Source organism: Oncorhynchus tshawytscha, linkage group LG25, assembly GCF_018296145.1.
Source record: "Oncorhynchus tshawytscha isolate Ot180627B linkage group LG25, Otsh_v2.0, whole genome shotgun sequence".
Taxonomy (NCBI): Eukaryota; Metazoa; Chordata; class Actinopteri; order Salmoniformes; family Salmonidae; genus Oncorhynchus; species Oncorhynchus tshawytscha.
This window is the reverse complement of record NC_056453.1, coordinates 22473380-22484972: the sequence shown is the minus strand read 5'-3', so window position 1 is coordinate 22484972 and position 11593 is coordinate 22473380. Positions and strand designations below refer to the sequence as shown.

The 11593-nt window shown below is 42.4% G+C and overlaps 2 protein-coding genes across 2 annotated transcripts; both read left to right on the top strand.

The window, feature by feature from the left end:
• The first annotated feature begins 942 nt into the window (after nucleotides 1-942).
• neurl2 (neuralized E3 ubiquitin protein ligase 2) lies at nucleotides 943-2548 on the top strand. Its single transcript, XM_024387299.2, has 2 exons — nucleotides 943-2052; nucleotides 2187-2548. The coding sequence occupies exons 1-2, from the start codon at nucleotides 1242-1244 to the stop codon at nucleotides 2300-2302; spliced, it is 927 nt and encodes a 308-aa protein (XP_024243067.1). The 5' UTR covers nucleotides 943-1241; the 3' UTR covers nucleotides 2303-2548.
• Nucleotides 2549-2778: 230 nt separating this feature from the next.
• Nucleotides 2779-4930, top strand: msrb1b (methionine sulfoxide reductase B1b). Its single transcript, XM_024387298.2, has 4 exons — nucleotides 2779-2943; nucleotides 3238-3380; nucleotides 3547-3664; nucleotides 3868-4930. The coding sequence occupies exons 1-4, from the start codon at nucleotides 2889-2891 to the stop codon at nucleotides 3876-3878; spliced, it is 327 nt and encodes a 108-aa protein (XP_024243066.1). The 5' UTR covers nucleotides 2779-2888; the 3' UTR covers nucleotides 3879-4930.
• The last annotated feature ends 6663 nt before the right edge of the window (nucleotides 4931-11593 follow it).

Here is an 11593-nt window from a genome sequence, read left to right as displayed (position 1 = left end):
TAACTTGTCCTATAGATAAAATGAGCAGGAGTCAGCTCTCTGGCCTGGAGCAGGAGAACACTTATGAAAGCAGGGGAAAGGGAGAAAATAATGAATAGGGCACTCCATCTATCTTGGCCTAGATACAGAAAGCTCTGGAAATGACAAGGAACAGGGCAGAGTGTTCAGACTCACTGCTGCAGCTGGGGAATACCCCCCCCCTCCCTCCTCTCTTTCTACCATCTTTCTCTCCCTCTCTCTCTTTGCCTCTCTCCCTCTCGCTCTTTCTCTCCTGCTTTCTCTCTTCTTCTCTTCCATTCTCTCTCACTTCTCTCTCATTCCCCTCTCTCTCTTCTCTCTCATTCCCCTCTCTCTAGGACTTTCACTACTTTCTGTCAGGGCTCAAAAGCAGTGCACTATGTAGGGAATAGGGTGCCATTTGGGGTGCAGACATGGTCCAATTGGCTTCTTCAGAGGTCCATGTTATAAATGAGTAAAGACACATTTATTCTGAGGGGGACATGAATATATCATTATAATGACTGATTTACATAAGAATACATTTGCATTGACTATATTTAGAAACCTGCTATCAGATAGTACATCTAGCAACATATGAATTTATTAACATACAATACTATGATAATTAGGTATTATCATACAGCAATTAGACAACTCTATATTGTAGTATATTGGCCTAATGACTGATTTATCTACAAATTGTATTCAGACAATGTTGTTCTGACTTTAGACTTAATAATATAATACATGGTCTTATCTGGCATATAAGCATTATGATAATTAGACTACTGTATAATACTGTGCATATTATATAGTGAAATTAAATGAGCACTTGGGCCCAGGGGGTTCTCTAACTAACCACTCCCCATCCATCCATGTGTGTGTTTATGGGTCTCCCCTTGCATACCTTGCCATCTGTTGACATATGCAGCTGTTCAAAAATAGCCCTCTCCATGGCACCAGAAACTTCCCTGAGTAGCCAACAGATAGGCACTAGGCTAAGGGGTAGTTGTGTGTATGCGAGTGTGTGTCTGCACAATGACCATGCATTTACTACCAACTCTACTCAAAATAAGGAAGACACCGTAAGAGCTTTGGATAGAGGGCCACTTGTACACCTTTTGTATGGTTTCGGTTGGGAGTGTATTTGTTGATTCAGATCCACAGGCAACAGGCCTACTCTTTAGGCATATCATTTCCACTGAAGCAGCTGTATCCAGTCCACCAAGTCACGTTGTGACATGGAACCTTTACCTTTTCTTGACCAGTTTCAGGAATTCCACCATATCCATGGAACCAACGTGCGGCTAGACCCTACGGGGACCCAGGCTACCCGAGTGGAAAGCTTTGCCAACGGGGTGTGCTTCAGCAGAGAGCCGCTGAGTCCTGGGGAGATCTTCCTGGTGGAGATCGAGGAGAAGGAGCTGGGCTGGTGTGGCCACCTGCGGATCGGGCTGACCGCCAGAGACCCTCTGACCTTCGAAACGGTGCCTGAGTATTCTCTGCCAGACCTGATGGACCTGGGGGACAGCTGGGTGTTTGCTATCACACGAAACCACAACCGGGTGGTGGAGGAGGAGGCTGTGGCGCCTGAGGGAGAGGGGGCAGGAGATGGAGGGTTGGCCGGGGGTCATAGGTTGGGGGATGGTAGGGAAGAGGGAGGTAGGAGGCTACCTAGGCTGGGGGGTGGTGATGTGGAAGAAGAAGCGATTAATCCCAAACCCAAGACGTTCTTCACAGACTCCCACCTGCACATTGAGAAAGTTAAAATCCCCATGGACAAGCTGGTTGGTCGGAGTCGACCCGGACGCTACAGCCACATCTTGGATGACCTGTACAAGACCAATGCCCTCCCCCCCACTGCCAGACGTAGTCGGATAGGGGTGCTGTATGTGCCCAAAGGACAGGGCCTGGCTGACATGCATGTTGTCATTAACGGAGAGGATATGGGTGCATCAGCTAAGGGCATCCCAATGCTTCTGCCTTTGTTTGCTGTGGTTGATGTGTACTCTGCTACAAAGCAAGTTCGCATTGTCCAGGTGGAATATGGATGTAAGTGTCAAGTGAATGAAACCAAAACATATACAATATACACATACAAATATTTCAGATTGAGGTTGTTGTAGTTTCTATTAATTCAATTTAACAAGGCTTTTCTCTCTTTCTTTTCTCATCCCTTGCTTCAGTTTCCTCCCTGCAGACTCTGTGTAGAAAGTGCATCCAGAAAAACATAGTCCACAGGATGGCTCTGGACTGGCTGGAACTGCCTGAGAGACTCAAACACTACTGCAAGTATGAGTGACAGACAGCGCACTTTGGACTGAGCACCTCCTGAAGAAGCTTCTCACGAGAGCCGAACTTAAGATCCAAGTGGTTTATGCATTTCAGAAAAGATAAATGTACTTAATGTGTTTATATTTTTGAGATCTTCTTTACAATGAATCCCTGGTCTCTTACCAGTTATGTTTTTAATTAATGATTGACCTATTATTTTTTGTCTGTCAGAGATGCCTTTTTGGAAAACTGGTAAATAAATGGATGACATCAACTTCTTATGATCTATTTTCCTCCTATATCTACCATACAGTTATTTGTGTCCGCTGTTCGTGTGTCCCGAAAAGTATTCTAGATGTATCACTTAACTTAGGCTTCTTGTAACTCACTTGCTTCGCCAGGACTTTCTCCAAGAGTCACTTGTTGTCTCACTGTTTGTCCAACACTGACATCTAGTGGTCAAGATTTGAACCGTGGGCAGGGCTTGCATAATACAACTTGGTCACATGTGCGGAAGCTTATCTTGTAGCCCGATCCATTCTGTGCTGGCAGTCTATTTAAGTGGTGCTGTCAAAGCTCATCTCCACAAATAGTGTTCTTCCTTTACATTCAGAATGTCTTTTTGCTCATTTTTTGATGGCGAGGTCTATAAAGACCATTTCAAACCAGGTGAGTATTTATGTGATTAAGCACATTTTTGCTTTGATTGGTGTTGTAACTTGCTCTTGTTTCAGGATTAAATACTACTGAACCGTTACTACAGGCTAATTAATCAGTTATCTAAGCTGCAGGTTAGGCTACTACTCTTATGTGTTATACAAGGTTTGTATAAAAACCTCACTACATCTAAAATAGCCATTACATGTATTATAATGCAATATAAATATCTTGTTACGTACATAATGTGTATCTTTCCATAATGACGACATAACCCTTTACACCCCTCTACCTGGTTCTCTCTAGGTATGTATGTGTGTTCTCAGTGCAACAACCCGCTGTTCTCCAGCAGGTCTAAGTTCCCCCACTCCTCCCCGTGGCCTGCCTTCACTGAGACCATCAAAGAGGACAGTGTCACCAAGATGATGGAGTCACTCACAGCCTTCAAGGTAGGCTGACTCTCCTAGAGATTTACATGAATGTCCCAGATTGTGCCTCTAAACTCTGATATTTAGCTGTAAATATCAGAGTTGACCTTTAATGGGATTGTTTACCCCAAAATCAGTGTCTCTTCTTACCTCAATAGTGGTGTAATGTTGTGGTAATGGTGTCCAGGTGCTTTGTGGGAAGTGTGGTAACGGACTGGGCCATGAGTTTGTCAACGACGGTCCGGAGGAAGGCATCTCACGATTCTGAATATTCAGCAACTCGCTCAAGTTTGTCCCAAATAAAGGTAACGTGCCAAAAGACTAATCAGAAAAAAGAACTGTTTGGTTTATGTGTAGTTGTGTTAATATGAACCTAGTTGAATGAGGATTTGCCTTTGTCAAACTAAAAACGTCCATATTTTGACTCACATTTGCTTTTCTATTTGAGTGTGTACTGAAATGCACTCTCCTCTCTCTCTTTCTCTTCTCTCTCCCCACCTTGCTCCAGACAAACAGTAAGTCGAGTTGAGGAGCCCAAGCAGGTAGCTGTAGCCTCACATCACAGCCCTGTGTAAGGGACTGGTCAGTATGTGACGTGGACAGGAACAAGGCCCAGGAGGGACACCCTGTACACTGATGACTCTATGACCAGCCTGGAATACAGGGACACTCTAGAGAAACATTATTTTCCCCCAAGATAGTTGTTCTATAGACGTTGTAGTGTTTTTCAGTGCATCACAGATCTAAAAGCATTCCTTGAAAACCTCTTATAATAAGCATGCAGATCTAGTTCATCTTTAAGATATAGGTTACATTAAGATATAGCTTACGTTAAGATATAGGTTACGTTAAGATATAGGTTACGTTAAGATATAGGTTACATTAAGATATAGGTTATGTTAAGATATAGGTTACGTTAAAATATAAGCCTATGGTGGATTATATGCTTTTTATGCTAATCTGTATTCCATTGCTTTGTAGCAGTTCAAGCATGTGAAACAATTTTAGTTTTTTTTGTATTTAGTTATTTGATTATTTATTTGAATATACTTACCATGTATTCTGTGAGGAGGTGACACAATTGGTGCAAGGTGTCATGTTCTTGAAAAAAACTTTCACTGCAATTTAGCCAAAGACATACGCAGGCTTGCTATCACATCTATGCATTTGATGTACATGTATACTACTCATTGAAATATCACTTCCTTATATTATGTAGATAAATATTGAACAATTAGCTGAATTTTGGTTGTATGGACCATTTGTGATTTAACATTGCTACAGTATATTTGCACATTGAGCCATGTGAAATGGCATACTTGAATTGACTAGCATGATTGTTTATTATTTATATGATCTCGTATGTCATTTATGACTTGGAGTCTTCTGTTGTGTGATTCCCATGACATTCTTTTAATTAATACATGTTCTAACTGGCAATGCAAATGGAATAAACAATGATTTTTCTGGTATTAATACAATTGCACTGATGAAATGCAGATGCTTTGTTTATCGGTCATGATTCTATTATACTGATAACAATAAATTACTATCGTTTACTAAAACCATTGCCTCTGTTACATTGTCTCTCATTATTTATTCAGAAATTGAGAAATCCATTCGAATTGAGGTAATAGACATTTGAAATTCATGTCCAGCTGGAGGGGCTATCTCTCTGTAAATGAGCCACAGAAAGCACCCCCCAGCTTGGCGCATCGGATTTTGCATGCCTGGTTGTGGGAAAGGAGTATTTTTTTAAAGTAAGGAAAACACTCACCTGAATTGGCCAGATTTAGGTTGGTGGAACTTGAGGTGTAGATTGTTTTCACAAAAAATGTAGCTGAACATTATACACCGTACTGTGTTTAACGTCTTCGTGATGCAGTGTGTCACCAACATTTTGGCAGTAAGCTGCCTTTTAGTTATTTGATTATGTCCCAAGGGGCCAGGGTTGGTCTCTTTCTCTGTGCCCCAGCTTGAAGTCATTCTGTGGGCAGTGGCACAGACGGACCCTGTGGGGGAAGGAGTGGCCCTGCAGACCAGCTAGACTCAGAGGGGTATCATTTACTGTACCAGCACTACTGACAGACACACTGCCCTCTTACGCATCACATACTCGCTCTTGACATGTTTCTGAAGCAGTTCCTACTCTGCTGTATGTGTCTTGAGGGAGCTGCTGTGTGTTTTTGTGGATTTCACCACAAGTGTAATGCTTATTTTCTTTAAAAAGATTGATCCTTGTAGTGAACATTTACTGAATGACTCAATGTTTAAGAGAGTGTACTAGAGCCCATTAAAACAAAGCAGAGTTCAGACATTTTTAAACATATATAATCAACACACTGAAGACCTAAACATGCATATAAATGCATACATTTTGACCTACGTATCCCTCAGTTACGCCCTTTGAAAACCAACATATGATCTCAACTCCATTAGGGTTAAACTGTCTGACCTGGCTGTTGTCATTGTAGTCAGAAAAGAAGAGGAAGACAATCTGTTTCCCTCCAGCAGGTGGCGTTTTTTCGTTGTTTCGCCCACCAAGCAAGGAGTGTTTGCATGGAGGTCAATGAGTGTTGAAATTGGTTAATACTTAAGGTTTATTTGATCTAATAGAAGTTCCGTCATGCTTAAGTTGTTATGAGTGTACTGATATAAGTAGGACACAAGACATCCCAGCAACTTTGAGAAAAACACTTTATATCGGACTTGTCTCGAGGTAGCTATGCATATTCATAATATGAGGCTAGTAGCATCTCTCGCCATTGACGTCAACAACCCTCATTGAATATTCAAAAATGGATGACAATAATTAGATGTATCCACCAATCAAAATAAAGGATAGGAGGGAGCAAACTGCCCTAGAGCGGAGAGACATGTATCTTGTCAGATATAAATAATCTTTGTTATAGTGTTTCTAGTGTCCTTTTGCAAAAACGGGATGAATGTATTGCAAAAACGGGTTGAATGGTCCGCTGACTCCCAGCGGCAAGATTTTGATTGGATATTACATTTCAAGAACCCTCCCCCACACGCCCGTAGAACGGGTGCTGTGTGTGTGGGCTTCATAGTTATTGCCTATGCTAGTTTCAAGTGCTAGTTTTCAAGTTATCATTATTTTTTTCTATTTATTTCACCTTTATTTAACCAGGTAGGCCAGTTGAGAACATGTTCTCATCTATAACTGTGACCTGGCCAAGATAAAGCAAAACAGTGCGACAAAAAACAACAACACAGAGTTACACATAGAATAAACAAAAGTACAGTCAATAACACAATAGAAAAATCTATACACAGTGTGTGCAAATGGAGTAAGGAGGTAAGGCAATAAATAGGCCATAGTAGCAAAGTAATTACAATTTAGCAAATTAACACTGGAGTGATAGATGTGCAGATGATGATGTGCAAGTAGAAATACTGGTGTGCAAAGGAGCAAAAAAATAAATAACTATATGGGGATGAGGTAGTTGGATGGGCTATTTACAGATGGTCTGTGTACAGCTGCAGCCGTACGCTGCTCAGATAGCTGATGCTTAAAGTTAGTGAGAGAGATATTAAGTCTCCAACTTCAGCGATTTTTACAATTCGTTCCAGTCATTGGCAGCACAGAACTGGAAGGAAAGGCGGCCAAAGCAGGTGTTGGCTTTGGGGATGACCAGCGAGATATACCAGCTGGAGCACGTGCTATGGGTGGGTGTTGCTATGGTGACCAGTTAACTGAGATAAGGCGGAGCTTTACCTAGCAAAGACTTATAGATGACCTGGAGCCAGTGGGTTTGGCGATGAATATGTAGCGAGGGCCAGCCGATGAGAGCATACAGGTCGCAGTGGTCGGTGGTATATGGGGCTTTGGTGACAAAACGGATGGCACTGAGATAGACTGCATCCAGTTTGCTGAGTAGAGTGTTGGAGGCTATTTTGTAAATGACATCGCCGAAGTCGAGGATCGGTAGGATAGTCAAAGTTATAGTAAAAAGTCATCAAGTGTGGCCGACGGCCTGCGATTAATTTTTCATGAAATTAACAGTGGATTACGCTGGGAAAGTTAAACATCACAACATGTTTTAAACCGCTCTGGTGACAAACATACTTTACTCCTTGTCTCCATTCGTCCACATGGCTGCGCTTTGCTACCAAATCTAATGAGTTGATAATCACGTGTGCTATTGCTGGGCTGGAATATAATTTTTTTGTTCACTAGAAATCCTGCTTTATCCTACTTGTTTCTACTCAGTTATCTATTGTTGTTTAGACTAAGATATCTAATCTTTACATACCAGTTAGCTGATTTGTACATTTTGAAGTGAGGAAGTGTTGATTCTTTCAAGTGAAGTGTTTAAAGTTGTTTTAATTGTTAAACTATTTTTCAAAATGAACTACTGTCAATGTTGATTAATCACATACACTATATAGACAAAAGTATGTGGTCACCCCATCAAATGAGTGGATATGGCTATTTCAGCCACACCCGTTGCAGACATGTGTATAAGATCGAGCACACAGCCATGCAATCTCCATAGACAAACATTGGCAGTAGAATGGCCTTACTGAAGGATAAGATAGTGACTGGGCTAACACTGCCAGCCTTTTAGGTCAATAATATGCTGTTTTTATTAAAATTTTGTTGGCTTTATAATCATGAAAGAAATATAACTAGCTAGTAGCTAGCTAGTTATACCTAGGTAGCTTACAAGGTTAGCTGACTGTTCTCAAAATGAACCTCATTGTTGCCATCTACTTCCTGTCCCTCATGCTAGTCTTTACAGCCAAATATCACTTCAGAAATGTCAAAATGTAAAATATTGATATGGCCAGCATTGTAGATCATTTCTCCCCTCTTGCTGCAGCTATAGCTCATCTCGTAATAACATAAATTCTGTGAAACCCAGTGTGCTGCAAACATTGTAAAATGCAAGCCATTTGATTTGTTGCGAGGTATCACTGATTTACACAGGGTTCCGACCCCTCTTCAGCTTATTTCTTCCATGGAAATTCCCCAGGCTTCCTCGACGAGGCTAATGTTCCTAGCAGTGATGACAGTTCCAACACGACTGCACTTTCACTCTATTTACATGTTGAAGGTAGGCTATAACACCTTTGCCACGCCGATCTTCAACACGGGGGCCCCACAGGGGTACATGCTCAACCCCCTCATGTAATCTCTGTTCACCCATGACTGCGTGGACATGCACATCTCCAACTCAATCATCAAGTTTGCTGATGACACAACAGTGGTAGGCCTGATTACCAACAACGATGAGACAGCCTCCAGGGAGGAGGTGAGAGCCCTGGTGGAGTGGTGCCAGGAAAATAAACTCTCCCTCAATGTCAGCAAAACAAAGAAGCTGATTGTGGACTTCAGGAGACAGCAGAGAGAGCCCGACGTGGCCACAGCAGAGAGGGTCTAAAGCTTCATGTTCATCGGCTTGTACATCACTGACAACCAGAGATGTAGTGGTACAAATAGGTGGGTAAACCATAAACTTCAGTGGGACGATTGAGAGAAGACGAACAACCACCGATATAAACCAAAACATATTACATTTTCAGGACTGTATTGTTTGATTGCATTTTCATGCAGGTCTTTAGGGAAGAAGGCCTAACGTAATTTCCTGTAGTTAACAATGACACAAAATGCACATCCCTCCCAAAATAGCTAATTTGGAATGGACACTAGAAAAGTCCAGAAAAATAGGATGTGCAGATGTTTATGTTTAAATGTGTTATCTTTTTAATTACGTTCATGCTCTTAGTATCTCTTGTGAGCTGCACTGCAATTCAGTTTTCTATATTGTAAACTGATAAAGTGCACCAGTGTAAAATGCCCTTAGTGGACTATAAAATGTTGTATTCTATACCTATTTGAAGAGAAACAAGTTATAAATGTGTTTGATGAGAATAAAGATTCTCTTATGGGACCCCATTTAAATTTTAGGGGACCCCACATGGGTCCACCGACCGCAAGTTTGGGAACCACTGTACTACTAACCTCTCTAAGCTTGCTTCCTCTTTCTGTGTCTCCTTTGCCTCCTGCATTGCAGCCTGCCTAGTCTGTCTCACTACTCTTTGTAAAGCAAGATTATTTTATGAGAATTTATAGTAGCCTATCTTTTGTTAAGATTATAGCTACAGTAGCCAGAGCACATCTGGCTGAAATATCAGTGACTATTTGCCAGTTGTACACTCATTCTCTGAGCGTCTGGTTTGTTTTGTTAGGGGGGATGTCTGTTGACACGGCATGACTTGAGGGATGTTATGTCCAGCATCTCGCAAGGACACTGGAAGAATCTAATTTTCATACTCCTTGTGTCCTATCTCCTCTTCGCCTCCTTAAAAAAAACATTGAAGGAGAAGGCCATAGTTGTTTCACGTCTCGGCCTATGCCATGGGCAGAGTTTGCTGTTGGACAGAGTGGTTAATGAATTTGCTGAATGAATACGCTGGCATATCCGGGGGAGCAGGGGAATATAATGAGCATACCTGAATCGCAGAAAAGTAAGCTCGATTAGAACTCAGATCATGTCTCACATCAACACATGGCTGGTCATGGCTCACATCAACACCATTATCTCAGAAACCCTAGACCAACTCCAGTTTGCATACCGCACCAACAGATCCACAAATGATACAATCTCTATTGCACTCCACACTGTCCTTTCACACCTGGACAAAAGGAACACCTATTTGTGAATGCTATTCATTGACTACAGCTCAGCATTCAACACCATAGTACCCTCAAAGCTCATCACTAAGCTAAGGACCCTGGGACTAAACACCTCCCTCTGCAACTGGACCCTGGACTTCCTGACGGGCCGTCCCGAGTTGGTAAAGGTAGGTAACAACACATCCGCCACGCTGATCCTCAACACGGGGGCCCCTCAGGGGTGCGTGCTCAGTCCCCTCCTGTACTCCCTGTTCACTCATGACTGCACAGCCAGACAGACTCCAACACCATCATTAAGTTTGCTGATGACACCACACTGGTAGGCCTGATCACCGACAACGATGAGACAGCCTATAGGGAGGAGATCAGAGACCTGACCGTGTGGTGCAAGAACAACAAACTGTCTCTCAACGTGATCAAGACAAAGGAGATTATTGTGGACTACAGGAAAAGGAGGACTGAGAACGCCCCCATTCTCATTGACGGGGCTGCAGGTTGAGAGTTTCAAGTTCCTTGGCGTCCACATCACCAACAAACTAACATGGTCCAAGCACACCAAGACAGTCGTGAAGAGAGCACAACAAAACCTATTCCCCCTCAGGAGACTGAAGAGATTTGGCATGGGTCCTCAGATCCTCAAAAGGTTTTACAGCTGCACCATCAAGAGCATCCTGACGGGTTGCATCACTGCCTGGTATGGCAACTGCTCGGCCTCAGACCGCAAGGCACTACAGAGGGTAATGCGTACGGCCCAGTACATCACCGGGGCCAAGCTTCCTGCCATCCAGGATCTCTATATCAGGCGGTGTCAGAGGAAGGCCATAAACATTGTCAAAGACTCCAGCCACCCTAGTCATAGACTGTTCCCTCTGCTACCGCAAGGCAAGCGGTACTGGAGCGCCAAGTCTAGGTCCAAGAGGCTTCTAAACAGCTTCTACCCCCAAGTCATAAGACTCCTGAACAGCAAATTAAATGGTTACCCAGACTATTTGCATTGTCCCCCCCCCTGTCTTCTACACTGCTGCTACTCTCTGTTATTATCTACGCATTGTCACTATAATAACTCTACATGTACATATTACCTCAATTACCTCGACACCGGTGACCCTGCACATTGACTCTGTACCGGTACCCCCTGTATATAGCCCCGCTATTGTTATTTACTGCTGCTCTTTAATTATTTTAATTATTTTCCTCTTAATTTTTTTGGGAGTGGAGTTACGAGCTTGTAAGTAAACATTTCACTGTAAGGTCTACACCTGTTGTATTCGGAGCATGTGACAAATACAATTTTGATTTGATTTGTTCAAGAATGTTAGAGTTCTGAGCATTGATCAATGCGGGGAACGCAATAATAAATGGGTAAACAATCATTAACAAAATAAAAAGTGAGTAAGTTCTATTTCACAAATAAAATGTAACGTAAATGGTGTTTTACGTGCGTTTACCCTTCACTACTACCCTGCTGACAGCGTGGTGAAGAAGGTGCAACAGCAGCTCTTCAACCTCGGGAGGCTGAAGAAATGTGGCTTGGCCCTTATAACCCTCACAAACTTCTACAGATGCACCA